The following is a 25,688-nucleotide window of genomic DNA, read 5'->3' as shown; positions in this document are numbered from 1 at the left end:
AAGGTTTAAAACAGAAAGTTACAGTATTTTCCATGGTATTTGCAAACAAGTTCACATTTACTGCTTTCAGCATAATTACATGCACAGGATGCAGGGAACAACCACCTTCCCCCCCTTTTTTAATTTAATTTTTATTTTTTTTAGTCAAAAGAACCACAGAAGTGTCTCATATTTGAGAGTAGTTTACAGGAACTACTTCATGCTTTGCTTTCACTTTGGCTTTGAGGAAGACTGAAGTCAGGGTACCACAGAGCTTAAACAAAGTCTCTGTAAAAATAACTTCCTGACTCAAAAGATTAGTAATGAAATTGAGTAACTTCCGCGTTCTTGCTGTTGAAAAAATTTAAGTATTTTTGCTTCAGGCCCCAGGCACATATTACAGGTATAGTGCAATTAACATGGTAAGTGCTACATGTTTGGCTAGTTTAAGGAACCAGTGGCAGCCAAGCCACAGATCCCACATGTTTTGTGGAGTATCCATATGGCTTAGTTATATGGCTGCATAAAACAGACCAGTGTGATATCCCCTCATGCCAGCAAGGGCAAGTCTGCTTTATCCTTGCAAAGGAGATGGACCCTTTCAACATGGGGACTGGGAGCTGCTGGAAGAGCAGGTTGCACGGTTATCCATAGGAGCCAAAAGGTCTCCCCCTGACCTGCTGGAAACCTTGAGACCCCAGCACCTGGCTTCCTTTCCCAGCACACTAGGACCTTTAGAACTGTGCATACAGCTCAGCTATATATGCGCCAGGGTTTTAGCCCTCCCAGTGCAGAGCACTCTTGGGATTCAGGTTTCTCAATCCCAAAGTCCTGGCAAAGGAGACAGTGGGTTTGTAGCCAAGGACACTGGTACTGAAAAATTGACTCCCCGAGCAGCACTTGAAAACCTATACCTCAAGCTGGTAGTCATGCAATTGGGATGATCCCCAATCCCCATAATTGCACCTCCTGCTATGCACATGTGGCATGGAAAGAGGTACAATTACAGAGATCCAATGCCCAATCCAATCCATTAAGATGAAGTTCCAGCATCCTTCATTTACTCTACACATGGCCTCAGGTATCAGGCTAGCTGCAAAGATTCCAATTTTCTGGAAACAAGACAGGCTCCTCATTCAATAAAGTTTAGATAGAGAGAAAGCTAATGACCTCAGAGTCAGAGGACAGCTGCCATTGGTTTCACAGAAGCTAGTCCTTCACAAGACATTGGTATTGCATTATATCTAGTAGATAAAAGATAAAAGTTTATGAATATCAGGTTACTTTGGCCTCTGGGCTTCTAAGGTGCAGAATTTACTCATCTCACCTTAGGTCATAATTAAGGACCTACCAGAATTGTGATTTTGCAAAATAGGCAATGCCCACAAATAAAGGGAAGAAAAAAGAGACCCCCCCTCCCCCCCATTTAAAAATGCTTTGGCCTGGTTGTGTAGCCTGCCAGGGGTGGGGGTGCTGCTCACATGATCAGAAGCCCAATATGGCCAATGCCCCTGCCCCTCACCACTGATAGACTCTAATGGCTGCCTGTCATATGGTCCTACCCCTCCAATCACCAGTGAGGGATGAGACTGCAAAAACAGGTAGCCCATCAGCAGCAAGGGGCAGGTCAACAGGGTCCCTCTGCCTACATTTTCCCTATGAAATTTGCCTGCAACCACCTCAAGTTTGGTAGGGCCCTAGTCATAGTTCACAGTTGTCAGTAGATGCTTGGAGAAAGTCTAGCTAGTTCCCATTTCAGAAAGAGTGGGCCATTGTTTTCTATGCATTAAATGGTCTAAACGTTTACAGTAGGAAAAGTATAGTTCTTAAGTACATTAGGATATGTACTAACATACCAGTAGGGGAGAAATTACTATTTGTACCACCCTTCTTGTTCTGTTGTGTCATAAGGCAAAAGCGCAATACCATCTGCAATAGTAAACCTCTACGCAAATATGTCAGCTTTAAACAGACACATACAGAGTACTCCAAGATGTACAATTTGGCCCAACCACAAGTTCAATTAATTTTAATGGGGATAATTGCACCACCTCTGGAGGGAGTCTGTTCTTGGCCTTGGGGGCTTGGACAGTCCAAGCCCCCATTTTTCTTTACGTCCAGCCTAAACTAGTCTTACAGGAGTTACTGACCACTGGATGTTGTCATCCCCTGGTGTGCTCTGGTGAACAGGCATTCCCCCAGATTCTGATGCATACCCCTTACGTACTTATAGGCTGCCACCAAGTCACCCCTGAGCCTGCACTGCCCCAGGCAGAAGAGTCCCATAGCTCACAGCCTCTATTCATAAGGCCCATTCTCGTGCTCTCTGATCATGCATGTAGTTCTCCTCTGGACTCCCAAGCTTCTCCACATCTTTCCTGAACTGTAGAGCCCAGAATTGGATGCAGTACTCTAGCTGTGGCTTCACCAAGGCCAAGTACAGCAGGAGGATGACATCCTGGGTCTTGCTCTAGATGCAAGCCAGAGTTTTTGTTCACTTTGCCAGCTCCAGTATCACATTGGTGGCTCATATTAATCTTGGGGTCAATCATGACCCTGAAGTCTTTCGGTCATGGTGCTAGCAAGTGCAGCATCACCAAATCTAATAAGTGTGATGTGGGTTTTTATTCCCAAGGTGGAGCACCTTGCATCTATCTGTATTGAATGCCATCAGGTTTTCACCCACCCACCTTGCAAGCCTATTGAGGTCGGCCTAGATCACCAGCCTATCCTCAAGTGTGGACACTCTTCCCCAAAGTTTGGTGTTGTCAGCAAACTTGGCCCGTCCACTTTTGATGATAGTGTTCAGGCAGTTTAAAACATTAAGAAGAGTACAGGTCCAAGAACAGAGCTCTGGGGGTACCACTAGTCACTGAATGCCAGGCTGATTCGGTTCCATCAACTACCACTCTGGGTCCTACCTCAGAGCCAGTTCCCCAGCCATTAGACTATGGAGTAGTTGAGGCTGCAGTTGCCCAATTCTTCTCCATGAGGACATCATGGGACACCAGGTTATAAAAAAACAAAAACAAAAACAAAACAAAAAACAAACAAACAAAAAAAAGCTTTTGAAGACTAAAGTATATGACCACATCAACCTCTTTCCTTTTGTCCAGGTGGTATATCACCTGGTCATAGAAGGAAGGGAGATTGGTCAAGCAAGACCTACCCACAACAAACCCATACTGGCTATCCCTCAGAATGTTGCCTTCTGTTAGCCTGTCAAGAATGGTTTCTTTGGGAAGATTTTGGAAAAATATTAAGTCAGGGATTGAGGTCAAACTGATTGTCTGGTTATTTCCCGGGTCTTTCCTCCTTCTCTTGAAGATGGGCACCACATTGGCCCTCTTCCAGTCTTTAGGTACTTCACCTGAGCTCCACGATTCTCAAATATCCTCGTCAGTGGCTACGCTATGTCTGCCAGTTCCTTTAGCACTCTTGGGTAAAAATCTATCCAGATAAGCCAATTTGTGGGGGTCCAGCCTCTCAAGATGTTCCCTCACAAGATCCATACTAGTGGCAGGCATATACTCATCTTCACCTGGGTCATCCCAAGTTATGTTAGGTAGGGTGGTCCCTTTGGGCTGGTGAAAAACCGATGCAAAGTAACTATTAAGCAGATTGTCTTTTGTCAGTAAGCAGCTGCCCCAGCTGGTTTAGCAGGGGTCCAGTGTTGCCCTTGTTTTCCTTTTGACTCCCTACATATCTGAAAGATTTTAAAATTGTCCTTGATTCATGTAGCTATCTAGAGTTCAGTTGCAGCCTTGGCTTTTCTCATTCACTCCCTGCAGGTGCAGACCAGTGCACTACTCCTCCTTGGTGGTATTTCCTATCCTCCATCCATTATATGCCTTTTTAGATGTAGGAGGTCCATGAGCTCCCTGTTGAGCCTAGGGGGTTGTTGAGCCCTTTTACCACCTTTGCTACAGGAGGGGATGGACTCACCTTGTGCTTCTAGGATCACTTCCTTAAGCAACCACTCACAAACTCCCCTCCCTGTGAAGTCATAGCCTTTCAGGGCCTCAAAAACAAGCCCGAGCTTTTTTTTTTTTTTTAATTTATTTAAAAAAAGTCAGCTTTCCTAACATCAAGGACTACTGCATTGCTGGCTGACTTGCCAGCTTTGCAAGGATAGTGAAAGTGATCAACTTGTGGTCACCATCACCCAGCTTCCCTTTGATTCTTAGGTTGCCGATTAGATCATTCCCTTTGGCCAGTACCAGGTCCAGCAGCGCCCTGCCTCTTGTCAGCCCATAAACTTCTTGGGACAAGTAAAGCTCATCCACGCATGTAAGGAAGCTTTGACACCTATTGGATTTGGCTGAGTGCTCATCCCAGGAGATGTCATGGGAGACTTCAATTACCCAGAAAACCATGCACCAAGAGTGTGCAGCCTCAGCCAGTTCCCTGGCAAATTCTTGGTAAAGCACTTGGTTCCTGGTTTGGAGGTCTGTAGTAGACTCCTACCATTGTATCCCCTTCACTATGTTCCCCCCATATTCCAACCCAAAGGGTCTCCAGTCATCCTCCTTGGGTGCCAATCTCAACTTGTAGGGATGTGTAGATTTCTTCCACAGAGCTACACCCCTGCTCCTTTTTTCAGCACTCTCCCCTGTACAGGGTATAGCCATTTATACTGGTAGTGCAGTCATAGGAGGAGTCCCACCGGGTCTCCATGATCCCCATGAGATCGTAGTAGGTTGTTTAGCAGAAGGACCAGTACTTCCTGTTTACTCCCCAAACTCCTAGCATTAGTGTACAGGCAATGTAAGTGTCCCTTTGGAGACCCTAGGCTTCCTTGTACCAATGGAAAACCTGCTCCTGGGCTGGGATACAAGTGGGTTCCCTTGAGCATCCTAACGTGCTGGTTTTCTGGTTGATACTTGGCAAGCTTGCTCTGGTGGTTGTCCACCCATCCCCCAGTGATCTTAGTTTAAAGCAGTTGAGAAGGTCAGCCATACTGGCTGAGAAGAGCTTCTTCCCCAGTGCAGTGAGTTGGAGGCTGTCTTTCCAACATATCACTGCCTCTCCCCAAGAAGTAGACTGTGGTCATAGAAGCCAAAGCCTTCAGACCACTCCCTCTGTTGCCCTCAGGAGGAAGTCACCCACAACCACCAGTCTGTGGTTCCATCTTGGGGATGATAGCTGGTTGTTTCTTCCTCACTTGTAGTAGCTGGAAGCTCTGCAGGCTCTACTGGTGCTGAAGAGGTTCATACCTGTTGCAGAGATCTGGGGGGAGGGGGGCAGGGTAGTGACCCTGGGACAGTGAGCCTTGGGTCTGGAGACAACCTAGATTCATAGATGTTAGGGTCGGAAGGGACCTCAATAGATCATCCAGTCCGACCCCCTGCATAAGCAGGAAAGAGTGCTGGGTCTAGATGACCCCAGCTAGATACTTGTCTAACCTCCTCTTGAAGACCCCCAGGGTAGGGGAGAGCACCACCTCCCTTGGGAGCCCATTCCAGACCTTGGCCACTCGAACTGTGAAGAAGTTCTTCCTAATGTCCAACCTAAAACTGCTCTCTGCTAGCTTGTGGCCATTGTTTCTTGTAACCCCCGGGGGCGCCTTGGTGAATAAAGCCTCACCAATTCCCTTCTGTGCCCCCGTGATGAACTTATAGGCAGCCACAAGGTCGCCTCTCAACCTTCTCTTGCGGAGGCTGAAAAGGTCCAGTTTCTCTAGTCTCTCCTCGTAGGGCTTGGTCTGCAGGCCCTTGACCATACGAGTTGCCCTTCTCTGGACCCTCTCCAGGTTATCCGCATCCTTCTTGAAGTGTGGCGCCCAGAATTGCACGCAGTACTCCAACTGCGGTCTGACCAGCACCCTATAGAGGGGAAGTATCACCTCCCTGGACCTATTCGTCATGCATCTGCTGATGCACGATAAAGTGCCATTGCCTTTTCTGAGGGCTTCGTCACACTGCCGACTCATGTTCATCTTGGAGTCCACTAGGACTCCAAGATCCCTTTCCACCTCTGCACCACCCAGCAGGTCATTCCCTAGGCTGTAGGTGTGCTGGACATTTTTCCTCCCTAGGTGCAGCACTTTGCATTTCTCCTTGTTGAACTGCATCCTGTTGTTTTCTGCCCACTTGTCCAACCTATCCAGGTCTGCCTGCAGCTGTTCCCTGCCCTCCAGCATGTCCACTTCTCCCCCTAGCTTTGTGTCATCTGCAAACTTGGAAAGAGTACATTTCACTCCCTTGTCCAAGTCACTGATGAAGACATTAAAGAGTATCGGTCCAAGGACCGAGCCCTGCGGGACCCCACTGCCCACACCCTTCCAGGTCGAGACCGACCCATCCACCACAACTCTGGGTGCGACCCTCCAGCCAATTCGCCACCCACCGGACTGTGCAGTCATCCACATCACAGCCTCTTAGCTTGTTCACCAGTATACGGTATCCCACCCCATCGAAGGCCTTCCTGAAGTCTAAGTATACGACATCCACCCCTCCTCCTGTGTCCAGGCGTTTCGTAACCTGGTCATAGAAAGACTAGATTGGTCAGGCACGATCTGCCCGCCACAAACCCGTGCTGGTTTCCCCTCAGCATAATTTGCCCTGCCGGGCTCTCACAAATGTGGGCCTTGATAATTTTTTCAAAGACTTTACCAAGGATGGAGGTGAGACTGACTGGCCTATAGTTGCCTGGGTCTTCCTTCCTCCCCTTTTTGAAAATGGGGACCACGTTAGCCCTTTTCCAGTCCTCTGGGACTTGGCCTGTGCGCCACGAGCGTTCGAATATTCCCGCCAGTGGCTCTGCAATGATGTCGGCCAGTGCTTTCAGCACCCTCGGATGGAGCCCCTCCGGGCCTGCCGACTTAAAGGCATCCAGTTCTTCCAAGTGACTCTGCACCACCTCAGGATCTACGTATGGAAGTCTGGCGCCTTGCTGCTGCCTCTCTACAACCCCAGTGAGAGACTTGTCGTGCCCCTCGCTTAGGAACACTGAGGCAAATAACTCGTTGAGGAGTTCAGCTTTGTCCCCCCTATCTGTCACCAATTGTTTCTGCCCATTTAGCAGCAGTCCTATTCCTCCCTGGGCCTTCCTTTTACTCCCAATGTATCTAAAAAACAATTTCTTGTTGTCCTTTACTTGGGATGCCATCCTCAGCTCCATGGTAGCTTTGGCCCGTCTAACTGCCTCCCTACAAGCACGAGCAGAGGAGGTATATTCATCTTTGGTGATCTCTCCCTGTTTCCACTTTTTATGTGCTCCTCTTTTGGCCCTTAGGCTGCCCTGGATTTCTCTGGTCAGCCAAGGAAGCCTCCTGGACCCTTTCCCTCTTTTTCCTCGTATTGGGATCGTCTTGCTTTGTGCCTGAAGGATCGTTTCCTTAAGGCACAGCCACCCTTCTTGGGCTCCCATCCCTTCAAAACTCCTACTCTGCAGTGCGTCCTTGACTAATCGCCTGAGTTCACTGAAATCAGCTTTCCTAAAGTCTAGCACTTTCACCCTACTAGTTACCTTACCCACTCGATGTCTTATGGTGAATTCTATTATTAGGTGATCACTGTCCCCCAGATGGCTACCGATCTGTAGGTCCCCTACCATGTCATCCCCCGTTGCCAATATCAGATCCAGTATGGCATTCCCCCTAGTGGGACTGTGTACCTCCTGTGTCAGGTGGAGGTCTTGTACACAGGTTAGAAACCTGCGTGAGTGGTGGGACTTTGCCGTCTGCGTCTCCCAGCAGATGTCTGGGTAGTTTAGGTTCCCCATAACTACCGCCTCTTCAGCTTTTATGGTCTCCAAGACCAAAAACCTCAAAAAAGGGAGGTTGCAATGCTCCCTATCCCAAATGCTTGGAGTTGTGCCAGGCAGCCCCCACAGCCAGGGGCTCCATCTGAACAGAGGCTGGAACCATGGGTTTTATCTGGGTGGAAACTTCAGAAGTACCAGAGGGGAGGGATCCAGCCACAGGGGGGAACCTAGGTAAGACGTATCCCACCCACAATTACACCAGTAGTAATTTGGCCACTACCGTGACAACTGCTCCCTTGAGGCTTGCTGCCTAGGTCCTTGGGCCCCTCTTGTGCAAACTCCCACACTAAGTCACATGCCAGGCCTCCTAGAAGCGTGCCCATTTATGCTTTCTGTTCACAAGGCTCTAGTTGTGTGGCTTCCTGGGGGGCTACGTGAAGTATGCGCCAGGGAGGGCGTGACCCTTCTCTGCTCTTTTCAACTGCCTCCCTGAAGCTGGGCTAAGTCCCTCCCACTACAGGCCCCTGCTTACCTCTGGCTAGGCTAGGGGGGTGGGGCAAGTCTGAGGGTGCTGGAACTCGTGGGGGCACAATGGGCATCTGACCATGTGTCTTGCTCTGGAGCTGGGGGCCCTCAGTGCTCTGCTCAGTTCTCAGGAGGGCAAGAGAATAATGTCTACCAGCTCAATCCCCACTCAGCCCCTTTTCTGGGCTGGGGAATTCTCTAAGCCTTGAGCCAGTCTCCAGCAGGACTCAAGGCTCGCAACTCAAACAATATTATCAGTGTAAAACAAAGGCCCTTTGCCCGTTTCTTCTTTTCTGAACTTTCTTCTCTGCCCCAGGTAATATTCTTTCTGCTTCCCCTATCCTTTATTCCCTCAGGATCCCTCCTACAAAGAAAAAAGAAGAGTCTTCTCATGATCACAGGGCTAGGCTCCTCAACTGGCTCATCTAGCCCCAGCCTGGCCTTCATTGAGTCTGGTGAGCCTGCAATCAGCCCCTACAGCCTCTACACCCCACATGGAGCCCCTACACCCTTAGAAAGAGTGGCAGGCACACCAATGCCCTACTACAGTGCAATTGAGATCTAATCCAAAAGTTGTGCCTCTTCTCATGCACATGTGGTATAGAGCCAAAACCAAAGATAAAAGTTGTCAAGAACACTGCAAAAAATTGTTTGAGCCACTACAAAGTTAGAGGGGAGAAGTATACATTTTAGTCAGACTAGTGCAGATAGGACTAGAAAATCTAACCAGTAGACTTTCTTGTACCATTTAGAAAAGAGCAATTCACAAAGTAGATAGGTCAACATGTCAATGTAGAAGATTTGAGAAAAAAGGAGCAGGTATGATAAATGTATGTTTAAAGCAATTATTTATCCTGACTGTAATAAAGGCCTGTTTCACTAATTCCTGCATAGGAAGTTCACCTAAATACAAAAATGCCGAGTGCAATACTCTTTATAAGAAGTGAACAACCAGACATTGGACATTTAACAGGTACACTGAAAATCAATTGCTGAATTAGTTTCTAGATCTTGAGGTAGAGTAGATGCCAAGCATAGCTAGATATAAAACCCCAGTCATGTTCAAAGTGGATTAGTTGTCATTTGAAGGCAATATGGCATTTACTCAAATTCAAAGTTAGGTTCTCCCCAGCACAGAGAAGAGCCCCTTTCTTACATCTGTATACACTGTCCATCATTAAACTGCTACAAAAAGCAGCATGTGCTCAGTCACAGAAACCAGGTATGCAGTTGATTAAATACAACCACTGAGGACAATTATGAAACATAGCCCATATCAGGCAAACCACAAGGATAGGTTGGTGCTGCTTAAGACACATGGTAGTGCCCACCTAGTGCAATTCCCATCAGCACCAACAGGTCCCCCCCAAAGTCACGGTGAGGCACAGCATTGCACACATTTTGACTTCTTTAATCCTGTAGCCAAACTGTACCCTTCTTTTCCTATTTCAAAAAAGCCTTATTTCTTCACCAGCTTTAAGCATCTAGCAAACCTCACCAGACAGGGCCTCAAACCAAATCCCTTTGGTTACCCCCTCTCCCCCAACCAGTCACCCAATTAGTGTGGGTCTACATTCCGTGAGGTGAAGCCAAACCAAGTTGTCCTGTGCCTCATCTGCATATACAGTTTTGGAGGATCCTAGGGCTCAGGACAAGACCACCTCCTTCTAATTGGGAAGTGAGGTAGAGTGGTGGTATCTGAAGTACAAGCCTACACAGAGTAATGCTGAACTGTGGGGTCACCATGGCTTGAAATGCCATAGATTCTGCTGGGGCCCAGCCCAATGAGTTGCATTGTAAGCCACGAGCCTTTTGGTTTGGGATTAGTATCACTGCATGTTTTGCACCATAGATGAAGTCAGTACATAAGTACTGCTTAAAAATGTTTAGGGAGTACCTGGGCTAAAACCAGCAGCAGTTCAAACTAAGAAGATTTTGTACAAACCAAGTCTATGGGTACCAGCATGCTTATTTCAAAGTCAGTGTTATAAAAATTTGTCCCTCACTTACAGGTGCTCAGGGAGAGCAGGGTCCAGCAGTAAGGAGTGAAGGGGTACCACCTGAGCACTCCCAGATTAGTCTCCCTCCCACTGCTACAGTAGAGGAAGACTCCAGGCAAGCCTCCAATAATTCAAGGTTCTATGCCTGGAAAAATTATAACAAGTTAAAAGTTTTCCATACATAGAATCTAATTATTGGAGGGTCATCTTGCATTCATGGTTATCTTTGTATTTTACAAAATACAAGGATGAATACACATGAAGAGCTAACCAAATGAAGTATCCAAGCACTGTGGAGTCCACCCTTGTTCCAGGTTAGTCAGCCTAGGACGTTAAAAGTTAGTCTGACTACATGGTCAGGCGCTAAATATTTGTGCGCCACCTATTAGAGCAGCTCCTGCAGGTATGTAAATAAAGTGACCGATTGGATTTGAAGACTTAACAGCAGATTGACAATACATTTACAAACAGAATTTCATGCATTAGTTGCCAACTTTGTTTTTAAATTTAAAAAACAAACAAAAAAGTTACCCATATAGGATTTACCTATGTAAAGTGAAGATTTGTGTTTTGGGACACTATCATCAATGAAGGCTGTTCCCAGAGTATACAAGGGAGTTCCTCCTACTCCCAGTAGCAGCTGTCCCAGGATGAAGACATAGAGGTAGTTGGAGAGTGAAGATTTTGTGCTAGCATTGCAAGTGAGGTTGGCAGCATTCGTTCCCAATATTTGACATGTTTCTTGAAGAGAAAAAAGATGCACACATTTATGTAGTACAGGTAGCCTTCAACTTACAGTGAGTCAAGTTACAAATGTTTATAAACTGACACCCCATTTCAACTTTACAAACACTTGATCCAACGCAATGTCACACCAGCGAACAAGTTCACTGCATCACCTATCTCCCTGGAGAACATCTGTCCAAACTTCCTTGGACACTTTAAGAAAGCAGCCAAGACTCCTGAGAAGACTCCAGCCAAGAACCCTTCAAGAAGTCCAGTCACCTCAAAGAAGTCCTTCCAAAGCAATGTGATTGCTATTTACAACATAAAATACATTAATGTAGCCGTGTTATTTATCTATAGTTGACAGAGTACAACATTCTGGGTTATTTTTGGTGAAAATTAGGTATCAGGCCTTGGTTTAGGAACCAAACCCCCATTTATAACATTGTTTCCTGGGGGGGGAAAGAAGTGGGGAGTCAGTCCCAAGTTGAAACGTTTCAAATTGAAATGGACTTACAACACAATTGGTTCCTGAAAAATGCAAGGAAGGACTGCCTGTACAATAAAAATTGATACATTGGATAGCTGTAAGAATACTATATATGCAAGGAAACTCGTTAGAAGTTACAAGATGGCTTCCTTTTTTACCTATTCTCAGTTAAGGTCACACAACATACATGTTACATTGCTGTAGTCAGTGGTGGCCCAAAGGGGGGGGGGCAGGGCCTGAGGCAAAGGCTCAGCCTGTGTGGGGCCCCCTTAAGAGAGCTGGGTAACATGGGCTGCAGAGCAGCATAGAAGCAGCAACCCTGGCCCAGGCACAGAGTGCTGTCACTGGTGCAGCCTGCCCCAGGGGGTGTCTACAGCACAGGGCAGCCAAAGTGGGGCGGGGCAAGCTGGGTTGGGTCAGGTCAGGGACACCCTTGTGGTAGGTCCCCCCTCTACCCCCAAGCTGAGCCATGGTGCCCAACAGCCTTGCAGGGGCTCCAATTTGTTGTACCCTAGGGATGGCCCTGATTGCAGTACTGGGAAACAGAAAATGGTGCTACCTTCCATGCTTTTACCCCAGCAGGGATATATGGTCTATTAACTGTATTTAAACTAACTTTTGATTGCCCCTATATACCAAAATTACCTTGTGAACTAGTCTTGTGTTTAGGGAAATACAAAAAACTAGACTTTTAAAAAAAATAAACAAATTTTAAACACTAGTCTGGCTCTATCTTTTGTCCTTTTAAAAAGTGTATAGTTTAAAAACAAGCATTAGAGCATATAGCCAACATGGAGCAGCACTGAATAAGCCCCATAGTTCCAACTCATTTCTATTGAATGGTCTACATGTGTGGCTCTAGTCCCCCTGCACTGCAAATCCTGTCTCTGAGGTTAGGTATCTGGCACATTCTCTTAAGTACTTACGTCTCTAGAGAAAAGAGAATTTGGCCACCTAACTGTTTTTTCCAGATTTGGAGGAAGAACATGCCAATTTTTTTTTGGGGGGGGGGGGGGGGGGAAAAAAACCATGGGAAAAAAAAAAAAAAATATCACTGGAACTAGCAGTATTCCCATCACAAAAAAAAAAAAAAAAAAAAAAGAGCACTCAGCTTTAACATTGCAGCTACTCCCATAGAAAAGGGTCGGGGGCAAGAAAACGAAATAGTGTAGTCCCTACTTCTACTTATTCTACTATATTATGGCAGCATGTTTAGGTATTAATAAAAGAGAAAGCATTTATTATGTAATGCTTAGTAATATAATTTGATTCTTATTTAAAAAAGTGATAAAGTTAATTAATATTTTGCCTCAAATTATTTTTCCATGGAGATTTTTCTATTATTTTCTTTGCAAAAGCCAAGATAATAGAGGAGTAGTCTTCAGACCAACAGTTCTTCCTGCAAGAGACAGTTAAAAAAAAGAAAAAAGGTAAGCCCCTTCAAGCACTTGGTTTTGTGGTGTTTAATCCTACCAGAAATATTTTTATAAAAAGGCTCCTCGATAACATTTGAGAGCTGTATTGCAGTAAGACCAGAATCCTGAACTCCCCTACTCCCAGGTGAATATAAATCTAACTATGGTACAGGAGTCAAGGTAGTCTTGCTTAGAGAGATTTTGGCCTTATGAATTTCTCCCTTTCTGCACAGTGAATCTACTTGTACAAGAGGAATGCTCATCAGCTCTGTTTGACCCAAAGCCTGATGGTCACTCCCCTAGTAGGAACTGTGTATTAAAACTCTTTATATTCGGTAAGATACATTATGGTCGTTGCTGTGAATCCATTTCTAAAGCATCCAGCCATCTCATTTCAGAGTGACAGAAATTTATGCACCTAGATCAAGTTGATCTGTACTCCTGGGCTGGGTGGTTAAAACATTAAATTTGGCAATGCTCAGCATGGACAAGCCAAGATAATTCTGCAAAGATACCTGAAAAATCCTATGGGACAGGTTAAGATAGGCCCAGGTTTCTCACCACAGAGTGCTGCAACTGTTAAGCCATCTTCTCTCTTAGCCCATCAAGTGTTCTCAGCTCACAGAATAGTTCAAGGTTCAGAGGTTTGTTTTTAAAAAGCAAGTGTATTTAAATATTAGATCCGTATATTCAATGCTGTACAAGTACTTTCAAAGATTGAATTGAGTTCAGATACAGTTTTAGGGGTATATTTAAAAACCTACAAAACTGCACCTCACTGTACTTACAGGTTCCATTTAATTCTTTACATTATGCAGAGATGGATGAAGTTCTGAACAATATTGACTGCCAATAACTTACAGTCCACTAGAAGGCACTCCTGTCCAGGTTATCAGTTGAGAAACATTATACAAGCCAGACAAGCAGTCATACCTTGCTTTGGCTTTTTTCCTGTGAGATTCCAGATTCAAAAGTTGCAGGAACATCTTTAAGCAATTTAAAAATATTAGGCATGGATTGTTTACTCATATTTGGAAGATGTAAAGAAGCCTCTATCAGGTCCACTGGTATGAATGCATATATAAAACTTCATATATTTTAGTAGACTTCAAATGCATAAAATTTTACTTTTTGCTATATTTAACTTTTACCTTTGCTATGGAGGTAAACTTTTCTACTTCCATATTAAACAGAAGTTATAGTATTACAAACACCAATTGCTTAATATGAAAGCTTGAGAGTATGCAAGAGCTAGTGATTAATAAAAAAAATAAAAGGTAAGAGTTTAAAAATGCAATGCCTTCATGATGTTGGTAGCAGGAACATAAGATGTAGTACTGCACCATGCTTTTTCTACCATTATCTAGATATTAGGAAGCCTTCAGAGGAACTGATGTTCTACAAACTTGTAAGTTAATGCATGTTGCAATGAGTGGCACTAGAAATTTAAATAAGGTATTAGGAACTCCTGCACAGGATTTTGCAATTGTGGCTTTAACATCTTGATCAATTCTCATTACAAGCATCTTAGAAATGGAGTTTAATTGCCCAGATAAACAAGGTCACTTGTTGGGGTGTGGAGGAAAATGTTCAGTTGTAATTATACACACACACGAAAATACAAGAGGGGAAATAGGCTTCATCTCAAAAAGCAGAATATACAAAGTTTGATCTAACCCCTTAATACCACACATCTTTAGTATTTTTTGTAAAAGAACTATGTTTAGCATATGTTAGTTAAGTTGTATACCCTGTTGCTGTAATACTATTAGTAGACAACTTTTGAGAACACCAGTAACTGGAATTAAGAGGCTGAAGTACTATTAATCTACACTGGCAATACTTATTGCTCAATATCATGCAGTTTGAGTTTCAGTCTACAACGTTCAGCCAGCAGATGATCCAGGTACTCTGCCTTAATTGTGGAAAGCATTTACTAATAAATACTATGAAACCAGACAAAAACATCTATAGAAGTCCTAGAAACTGGAATATTTTTGCCACAGTTAAAAGTCAGAGAAGCCTGTTTTCCTCCAGTCACTTACAAAGCTTGAATTCTTGATTCATTTTGCTGTTAAATAAAAGCGGTCAGATTTAGAAAGTCTGAGTATGCATAGTTCTGCATATAAAAAAAAAAAAGTGATCCACAGATTGAGACAAAATAGTTGGCTTTATTAATAAACTATAGATATCTGATGCTTAAAGACTGCAAAAGCCTTCCCCTTCCCCAAAACCTAGAGTAACTTTGTTTAATTAGCTTTTCATAAAGCCTGTAAGGTACCTTTCCAGTTTGGCGCACAGTCTACTCCAATTGTTCTCAAGTGGGGTGCCACAGGGTCCCCCCTCAGGCATGTCACAGCAGTGGCTAGGCAAGACTGCCTTATGTTAGGGGTCCTTAAAAACAGGTAGGAAAAAAAAAACAAAAAAAAAAACCAAAAAAAAAACCACCTGCTTCATGCAATTCTATCCCCTCCCTCCAAACTCCTCCTGAAGCCAGGTGTAGGTGCAACTATCCCATCCATTTCTGTTTCCAGGAAAAAGTACTGGTGGGGGGGGGTGAAAGAGACCATGAAGAGCTGCACTACACAAGGCACCTCTTGCTGCTTAGGCTCTGATCAGAGCCTAATATAGGAGGAGTAAGCACACATGGTGCAACTTTTCCCAGGGTGGCTTTGCCACACAGGGCAGTTTCTTTATAGTTGTAAAGATCTTCCCAGCAGAAGAACCTAGCTGAGAAGTACTTGGGTAAACTGAGGCAGTACCAGCAGTGGTTCTCGGACAGGAGTGCTGTTGCATTCCAATTGGGGAGGGAAGGAGGAAGAGAAAGTGGTGGCGAATGCCCTGACCTTAAAGATTGGAGACACCCTGGTCAGTTCCAATGAGATTTGGATTTGATATTTGGTATTGGGAATTAAAGGTAGTCAAACTAAATATCAGGACAAGTTCCATTGCCTCAGTCTTTAAGCTTTTTTCTTCTTAAAGCAACCTTCTTCCCCCCCCATAAACAACTCACTAGAAAAAAAAGGATTAAGTTTACTTGCTTTATTGCACTAAGCACATTTTTTACCACTGTTCTTCATTGTGAAGATGGTATGTGGCACCTCAAATTTCAAACAAACAAACAAACACACACACACAAAAACACCAAACACCATGGCATGCAAAGACTGAAGATCCAAGCAATGTTCACTGTTTCTCATACAGGCCATCTGCTTTGAGCTTTTACATTTTTGTAACGTCTCAAAAGCACATAAAAGTTAAGTAGTAATCGTCTCCAGCCTTTTGCTCAAAAGCTTTTGAAGACTATCTTGTGCTGTATTACCATCAAATCAGTAACTTCAATTGATACACCAACTCCTGACCTGAAGGATCTGAAAAAAAAAAATTGTAAGGCCATATCCTCCATTGAAGTTGAGTTTACATATGATGGTAACAGCTTCTGACAAACATCTATCAATAGAAGATATTTCAAAAAGCAAGTCTGGTCTTAACTTTGTAGTTGTGATCTGCAGCTGGATTCCCACATTTCCTTTTGCTGTAAGTCTGATACAGTTGTGTTAGACCAAAGAGCCAAGTCTAAAAAGTTAATTTTTCTTCTACACTTGCTGCCCCGCCCCCCCCCTCCCCCCCAAACTCCTAGGCAAGCATATGTACACAAACAGCTTCCTCAGTTTTGAAGGAAAAAACCCTACTTCTCAGTCTGTTGCACAGCATATCCAGCAAGACAAATCCCATGGACAACTTTCAGTTCTAGACAGCTTCCAATACTGGTGCTCATCTTAGCAAAATACTAATCATTTTTTCTATTACTAAATCCAAGATGATGGCAATTCCTCAAGATGTAGGCTACATAATACTCAGTCCTGTGACAAACTGCACTCCTTTTTAAAAACAGAAAAGCCTATCACAAGTGCTTACTATACCACAGTGGAGAGGTTTGGAGGGAAGAAAAAAAAAAAGTGTAGAAGGTCCTATATTTGCTTTTACTAGGCAGCTTTTTTTAAACATGGTAAAAACACCCAAACACATACCCTTCACTTAAAAACCATAAAGTTAACAATTCCAAAGAGAATTAGTTTGTCTTACTTGGATCTCTCTACTGATAAGGGTGATATGGTAAGGGTGGCCAAAATTTGGAATGGGCTTCCAAGGGAGGTGGTGCTCTCCCCTACTTTGGGGGTCTTTAAGAGAAGGCTGGATAGGCATCTGGCTGGGGTCATCTAACCCCAGCACTCTTTCCAGCCTAGGCAGGGGGTCAGACTCAATGATCTGTTGAGGTCCCTTCCAACCCTAGCATCTACAAATCTATGATTTTTTAAAGTAAAAAAATAGAATATAGTTCTGATGTTTGTGATGAGTAGAAAAAAAAAAAAAAAAAAAAACCACCACACACGTTAGTTCTGATGTTGTGGCAACTGGCCACAGAGTTATTATACACATTGGGCAAAAACTTTGGGGCTGGTTTCCCCACTTCATTCCATCATTGAAGTCACCTGAATGTGCAACCATGTTACACTTTAAGATGCCATTAACTAGTTAATGGCATCTTAACTCTAATGTCTGCCACAGGTCCAGCCTTTTCTTCCAGGAGCACACAAAATTATTGCCCGTGTCAAGGCTCTGGTCACTGCAATAAAAACCACCAAAAAGCTTTTAAGAAGTGTTATGCACATCTTGAGTCCTCTTTCCTCCAACTCTCATGTTGGATGTCAGATCTCCACTCACTGTGGAGTCCAATAGGCTCATTTCTGAATCACTTCCTGTTTTAAAGGGTTTGTTTCCATCAAGCAGCTATGTTGATGAGCACCATTTCCTGTGATTTGAAAGTTAAGAGTTTGTTTTTAGATTCTATAAAACTGACCAAGTCACACCACCATCAAAAAGACAGACGCATGCTGTGAACACCAAAACATTCTCTCAGGAACCAGACAGATCCCATGAACATCTAGTTAACAAAAATCATAGCATTTCCTTATGGAATGAGGAAGGTTATCCACCCCCCCCACCCAAAAAAGTAACGAAGTCTCTTTAACTGGGCAGATACCAATTCCAGGGACCATTTCATCCCCCATGTTCTATAGGCAAATGCAATGCTACCGAGTCAAAGGAGTAGCAACCGATTCAGCAAAAATGGAGTTGCTAGAGTTGCTCAAAATGTAGACAGCCCCCCAACTCCCACAGTTGACTGGAAATCAAACGCACTAATAGTAAACTGGGGGAGAGGGGGTTGCAGAAAATTGCTACCGTGTCAACAAGCAGGAATTCAAGAAGTTACCCATGTTTTAAAACTGAGCATGCATATAGCAGCAAGTGAGATGCTTCCATCAGGATTACTCATAGCCCTACATGCCTTGAACCTCTGTATCCACCCAAAGTGTAGGAAACAAGATGGATACTCTATTCTTCCCCAAAACAATTAAACCTCAATAGTAAAATGGAAAAAATAAAGATAAAAGGAAAAGGAAGAGAAACAAGCAGGTCAAGCATAGGCAACATGATCTAAAGGAATCCAGTTGAAGGAAGAAACTGCTTATTTGTATATAAAGAGTTGGTATATTCCATATACAGAAATTCACCACCACTCAGAGGGTAGGGGAGGGAGACCAATCATATAATCAACACAAGTCTCAAGTCAGCCAAAGAGGCCTTTAAGTTACAGCATTAAGACATCTTAACAGTTGTCACATTCACTCTCCCACTGTGGGACAATGCAAGCCATATGCCCAAGGAGATCCTAATTGGCTAGGGGACTGCAACTGAAAACACTCAGTGGGCAGTTCTTTGGGTTGAAGTTATTGTCCCTGAAAAGAAGGGGTGGGGGGAAAGCCATAAAAAACAAGACACCCTTGCTGGACCTGGTCTTGGCCACTGGGAATGACCTGGTGAGGGGACTGCAGGTCCTTGACCACCTGGGTAACAGTGATCATCGCCTGCTGGAATTTACCATCCAGCACAGGGTGTTGAGGGCTTATACCAAAGACCAAAGCCCCTGATTTCAGAAGGGCCAACTTCAATGAATTTAAGAGATTAGTGGGGGAGGCACTGAGGGCCCAAAAGGTAGGCGATATGGGAATCCATGGAGGGATGGTCGTACTTTAAGGGGACCATCCTCCAGGCTCAGAGTGCAACAGTGCCCGATAGAAAAGGGGGGGGGGGGAGGAGGAGGAGGAGGAGAAGAAGGAGTAAGAGTGCTCTGAAACCCCCATGGCTCAAAGGCATTCAAGAATGCCTGAGGGCCAAAAGGGAGGTGTACTCCCACTGGAAGAGAGGGGCTATCGCCAAAAAGAGGAATACTCCTCCTTGGCCTGCGAGTGTAGGAGGGCCATTAGGAAGGCTAAGGCGGGGGAGCTCAGGCTAGCAACCAGGATTAAGGACAACAAAAAGTCTTCCTCAAATAACATTGGGAGTAAGACGCAGGCACCAGGTAATGTAGGACCCCTGTTAGACTCAAGTGGTAATCTTGTGGCTACGCCAAATGAGAAAGCCGAAATCTTTAACAAGTTCTTTGCCTCTGTTTTCTTGGACAGGGAACAGGACAGCTCTCCCACCACAGGTAGGGGCAATCTTGAGGATAGCACTGCCAGGCCTCAGGTCTGCACAGAAGTAGTTAGGGATCTTCTGGAAGGGCTGGATGTTTTCAAATCTGCAGGCCCCGATGCCCTCCCACCCACGGGTGTTGAGAGAGCTGGCAGGGGTCATTGCTGTGCCCTTGGCCCAGCTATATGAGCAATCATGGTCCACAGGCCAGGTGCCTGGAGATTGGAAACTAGCTAATGTAGTCCCCATCTATAAAAAAAAAGATGCATCTCAAGCCAGTCCAGAGAGGCGATACTCCCCTTCTACGCAACATTGGTCCGGCCTCAACTAGAGTACTGCGTCCAGTTCTGGGCACCGCACTTTAAGAAGGATGTGGCCTGCCTTGAGAGGGTTCAGAGGAGGGCCACCCGCTTGGTTGGAGGGCAACAGGGCAGGTCCTATGAGGAGAGGCTGAGGGACCTGAACCTGTTCAGCCTTACCAAGTGGAGGCTGAGGGGAGATTTAGTGGCTGCCTACAAGCTCATCAGGGGTGATCAACAGCAAATAGGAAGAGCCCTATTCTTCCCAGCAGCACCTGGGGTGACAAGGAGCAATGGCCAGAAGCTGCTGGAGAATAGGTTCAAGTTAGAGATTAGGAGGCACTATTTCACTGTCAGTATAGCTAGGATCTGGAACCAACTTGCTAGGGAAGTGGTCCTCGCTCCTACCTCAGGTAAATTCAAAAAGAGGTTGGATGAACACCTGTCTGGGGTCATGTGATCCCAGCATGTGCTCCAACCAGTGGCAGGGGGTTAGACTAGATGATCTAGTCAAGTCCCTTCTGACCCTTAACTACTATGAAACCCACACACACTCTAGGGAACACTCAGAATAGCCTCAAAGGAGTCTAGCACCTACCTAAAGGGTACCTAGCCCATACAAAAGGTGCTTTACCCTTTGATTAATGAGGTGCAAGTGTGCATTTCCCTTTAAACATACTAAACTACATTCTACCACACTTAAAATCCAGCCAATTTAGATTTAGATGACATTAAAATTATTGCAAAAAATGAGTTCCAATGTGTACTTCATGTGAAATGTCCTTGTTAACAGAGCAGTCTGGAATCAGTAGCCATTTAATTCACTAGTTTCATAGTCTGAAGTTATCCCAACTCTAATTCTATAGACACATCTGAGCAGATGTGACCCTTCCCTGCTTTTCATGTAGAATATTGCAATGCTCTAGTTCAGGCTTGTCCAACATACAGCCTGTGGGCTGCCATACAGCCCACCAAGCCATTTTCTGTGGCCTGCGGTGCTGCAATGGGAAACAAGAGTAAACGCTGTTTACTTTTGTTCCCACCCCTTGTTCCTCCCCTAGCCCTTGAGCATCTTCCTAATGGCTGCTGAAGGGCTGGGGAAGGGACAAGGTTCCAATACACACCACATCAGCTTGATGTAGCCAACATGGTGCAGCTCCTCTCCTCCCCCCTCATTTCAGTGTCCCTTCTTTGCCCCACCCCTCCCTTCCTCATTTACATGCTAGTTCCTCCCCTCTCCCATATTGCAGGGTTTCTGTTCCTAGCCCTGCCCCTCCCTTCCTCATTTGCATGCCAGCCCCACCCTGCACCAGTCCCCAACAGCAGTGTGGGCTAGAGCAGGTCACAGTGCTGCAGGCAGGCACAGGGGGTGTGGATGCCAGCTTGGAAAGATGCTGCTGCTGGGCCTGCAGGATATGCTGCTGCCACCACTGTTGGGGCTGTCAGGGCAGGAAGCCAGTGCCGCTCCTGCCTCCCCACATCCCCCTGCACCCGCAGACATCATGCTGGGGGTGGCGAGTTGCGGGCCCCAGGGAGGGAGGGATCCCAGCCACTTGGGCTAGGGCTGCCCCAGGGGAAAGGGAGCAGGGGGGTGTCCCTGCACATCCCGCATCCCCCTTAGAGCCCCCACATGGCCCTCTGGCTGTTGAGCCCAGGCACACAGGTGTGGGAGCATCCTCAAGGCCACCCAGGTGGCAGGGAGGACACAGCTGGGTCATGTGGCATCCTTTGACCCCTGCACCCCCAGATTGTGCGAGCACCCGCTCCTGCCAGCCCACTGGGTGATGAAGATTCATGATCTGGCTCCACATTCAAGAAGGTTGGACACCCCTGCTCTAGTTGGCATGTTAAATCATCCAGTTACCAATTATCTGGAATAAAGAGGATCATAAGAGACTGGAAAGGTCTTAAAAATCATGAAGTCAAGCTTGTCATTCTGATAGTCAGCCTTGAACTACAATATTAAAAAGGTGTTCTGCCAGTTCTGTGGGGAAGCATCCATTATTATTGCCTCTCAGGAATAGCAGAGCAAAGGGACACTTAGATAAGCTTGCCAAGTCTAACTAATGAATGACTAAACCCTACTGATTAAGTTGAAGTTAGAGACTGCATCAAACAGATTAACATTTAGAACATCTTAACTAGGGACAGACCTTACACAAACTGGTTTAAGTGATCAGAAACTGGTTTAAGCCTATAATGGAACAGATGTTCAGTGCACATAAGCCAGTTTGAAAATAGTTGAAACCAGTTTGAGATAAGTCTGGTTGAATGTAGTATCGGACTCAACTAAATCGAGTAGGAGTAGGAGCCACCCTTCTTGGGCTCCCATCACTTCAAAAAACTCTTACTCTGCAGTGTGTCCTTGTCATAGCAGAAGGAGAATGCCGAGGCAAGGTACAAGGGCAGGTCCCAAGTTTCCCATCATCTTGCTCATCTCCCAGCACAGACAGCAGCGCCCAGGGGTTAGGAAGTTCCAATCCAGAGACTGCACCCTCCTTGCACTTATCCAATCGTTTGGATTGGCTTTAGTTACCAGCCTTCAGTCAATGGCAGGTTTTGTGAAAGGTTTTAAAATTAAAGTTTTATCTAAATTGTTTTCATTGTTTTCCAAAATTCTAGAACTCTAGGATATAAATCCCTATTTATTTTAATAATCCTATCAGCATACAGATTATAGGGTATCATGAGTCCTAAACTATTATACTCTCCTCATAAGCAGGGACCTACCAAATTTGTGATTTTTGAGGAAACTGCAAATTTGCAGAGTCCCCCATGGAAGAATCCAGTCCACAGAAAAAGCAGGAAAATGGCCAATTGGAAGCAGGGATGGGGGAGGGCAGCATACTCTGCCATAAAAAAAAGTGGCAACTGGTGCTGCACCAGGACTATAATCTGGTGGCAACCACTGTGATTTGGATAGGTCCCCACTCATAAGGAACCCCTTCTCCTCCATACTCCTGATCATTATTGCCTCTCTTTGTACTTTTTTTAATTCTTCTAGATTTTTTTCAGGAGATTGGGGGGGAGGGGAGGAAGGGGTGAGAAGAGAAGAAACCTAAATACTGTGTGCAGTTCTGGTATCCCAGCCTGAGACCAATGGCCTCCAAGATCAAAAAGTTAAACCTCCACTAAAAGCTAATAGATCATAACATTGCTGTCTTTATTTTTATTTTTTTTTTTAAACTGATGATCAGTAGCAAGCTTCATCTGAAGCAATGAAATTCAGTTGGCCACTGTCTCCCCAGAGGATGTACATGTACCTTTCACGCTCTTGAACAATTAGACATGTGCACCCCATGTTCTGATCAGCATACTTGTTCTACTTTAACCACTGTAAAAAAAGTATTTAGAAAAAGTAACCAAGAATACAGAATTTAGGCAGCATCTCATGACCAAATTTACTAGTCTCCTCATTCTCAGTTCTAGTTCTTAAGACATTAGCACTCTTCAGTATTTGAAGGATAGTGTAGATACTACACAAACATTTTGCCTACACCTAGAGTTCTTATGCCTTTTCCCTTCATTAAGAAGAAAAAAAAATTAAGCGTGTTAGGTTCAATATGCTATGTAGGCAACTTTATCTGTTATAGATAACCTGAAGAGTTACTAGATACTGAAGTCTTGCACCAAGAAAACCACTATTCTTGTTTCAACATCACCTTTCAAGTGTCACCAGTTTGTAAGTGAGCTTCTTATGAATGTACAATTTTAGAACCTTCTAGAAGTTAAAGGCAGCTGCAGTCAGAGAACACCTTTAAATTCAGACTGATGTTGAATGTGTACTGTTACTGCCTTGGCAGATGCAGCCATGTTATTAGAAGTTTAGACCTAATTCAGGCAAGAGTGACCCTGGCCTTCTTACATCCCCTCAAAGCCAAGAGGCAATTCTGAGTGTCCCATCCCCCACCCCTTGCTGCCTTGGGATGGAGGGAGAGGGGTAAAATGTGCATGGTAAAGTTGTCTCAAAATCCTTTAAAAAGGAAGTAACATGGAAAGCAGTTCAAAACAACTCATGGCCTGCTCAAATAATGTTACTTCCTTGTGATCCTATGAAACTGTGACCAAGGAAGTAGGACTGGAAGGGACCTCACAAGGTCCTCTAGTGCAGCCCCACTGCATAAGGCAGGATCATTCCCACCAGGTGTTAGGGTAACTGGAATCTCCACCCTTGGAAGCCAGTTTCTCTACATGCTATATATTTCAATGCTTCACTACTAAAAGGTTCTTTTTAGAAATTTCCAACCTAAAAAAAATTCCCCTGCTGCAGCCTGAAGCCATTGCTCCTACTCCTGTGCCCTACAGCCAGATAAGTGCCAGTCTCCATCTTCTTTGTAAATCACCATTCAGCTATTTGAAGACTGGGATCAAATCCCCACCTCCCTGGCTTTTCTTCTCCAGACTAAAGTAACTCTAGTTCTTTCAGCTTTTCTTCACAAGCCTTGCCTCCCAGGCCCCTAAACACTGTTATTCTGTGCTGTAGTCTTTCCAATCTGTCCACATCCTTCTTGATGTGTGGGGCCCAGAACTAGACCATTTTTCTAGTTTTCGTATGTGAAAGAACAGGAAGAGAGAAGGAAAAAAAAAAAAAAAGAAAGGTTTTCCAACTCCAGTAGACAATGAAAATTAAGAAGTCACCAGGACAAATAGTCTGATGACCAAATTTACTAGCACTTGATATTAGCTTCCAAAATAGTCCAATCCAGTCCTTCACACCACAGTAGCCAAGGCTGACAAGTGTCTTGTCTTAGTATGTAATTTTTAAAAATTCTTTGCAGGAGGTGGAAACAGGTGACAAATTCCTGTATATTGCTCACCCCTGCTTAGAGCCCCCTGTTTAAAAATCCATTTTTTTTAATTGTTTTTAAAAGCCCCCAACCTGTACATGTGTGCACACATTATTCTTAATAGTAGTTTAAGAACTTGTGAAAACTGGGGGAAAAACAAAACACACCAAGCCAAGTATTAAAAAACAGAAAAACCACAAACAAAAACTATACACACACCCCCTTTGGTTTTCCCAATATTAAAGTAAGCATACAACACTACCTAGTCAATATCAAACGTCATCCACCCCATGCAAAGCCACTGACTGAACTCTTCCCATTTGTCATGCCAAGTATCATTGTATAACTTTCAAACATGCTGTTGGTAGTCAAGGGTAGAAAGGGGATTACTAAAATAAAGTGATGCCTGTTATATAGGAATAGAATAAAAAGGAACAGACTTCTTTATTATTAAACCAGTGAAGTGTGGTTTGATTTACTGAAGTAGTGCTGCATCAAGTTTCTACCATGCACCTGTTACCATGACTGGCTATTGGGTTTGCTGAAGCCTTAGACCCAAGAGGTTGCTGTTGCAAGAGCAAGCATTATTAGAATAGCAGCATTAGGATGGGCACAGGAGACCCAACTTCTTGAGTGACCCTAAGCAATTTTAGATGTTGCTTCAGATTCCTCAGGCTAGGGACAGATACTACACACAAACTAGTTTAAAACCTGTAACAGAACAGACATTCAGTACACATAAGCCAGTCTGAAAAGGGCTGAAACCAATTTGAGATAAACCTGGTTGAATGTAGTATCAGACTCAATTAATTTGGGTCAAACCAGTTTGTGCAATGTCTGTCCCAGACCCCTTGCTGATTTCTCTGTGCAACCCCCACCCACAAAATACTCCCTGCTCAAGCAAGGATTCCCGACTCCCTTCTCCCACAGCATGAACCATAGCCAGTATGTGGTATTCTAGTTAAATCCTTGGGAGGTATCTGTTTAAGGCAGACAGGACAGTGCCCACTTAAGGCTTTTTGGAGCTAGTCAACAGCTTAGCTGGTAATGTCCCTCCATTCCTTGGGGGGGGGGGGGGGGAGGGGGGAGAAAGTCGTTTAAAGAAGATCTTGAACTAATGAGAGGCTTTTGTTTTCTTAATGAGCTGATAAAACACCATGTTAACTCCCTGCTGGGCTGGTTAGGAGCATGGGGGAAGACCCCCCCCCCCCCCCCCCCCCGAG

The 25,688-nt window shown here is 44.7% G+C and overlaps 1 protein-coding gene across 4 annotated transcripts in view; it reads right to left on the bottom strand.

Annotated features, from left to right (window-relative positions):
• SLCO4C1 (solute carrier organic anion transporter family member 4C1) overlaps window positions 1–25,688 on the bottom strand; it is a 62,443-nt gene that overhangs the window by 23,413 nt on the left and 13,342 nt on the right. For all 4 annotated transcript variants that reach the window (XR_009461081.1, XM_059724987.1, XM_059724989.1 and 1 more), the window contains one exon: window positions 10,758–10,952. Coding sequence is in view for 3 of the 4 variants with exons in the window: in XM_059724987.1 (XP_059580970.1) it covers window positions 10,758–10,952 (195 nt within the window). In the remaining variant the exon portion in view is untranslated. The remainder of the gene's footprint in view (window positions 1–10,757; window positions 10,953–25,688) is intronic.

The sequence above is a fragment of the Alligator mississippiensis genome, chromosome 3 (genome assembly GCF_030867095.1).
Source record: "Alligator mississippiensis isolate rAllMis1 chromosome 3, rAllMis1, whole genome shotgun sequence".
Taxonomy (NCBI): Eukaryota; Metazoa; Chordata; order Crocodylia; family Alligatoridae; genus Alligator; species Alligator mississippiensis.
Note: the sequence above shows the minus strand (reverse complement) of the source record. Positions and strands in the feature narration are given on the sequence as shown.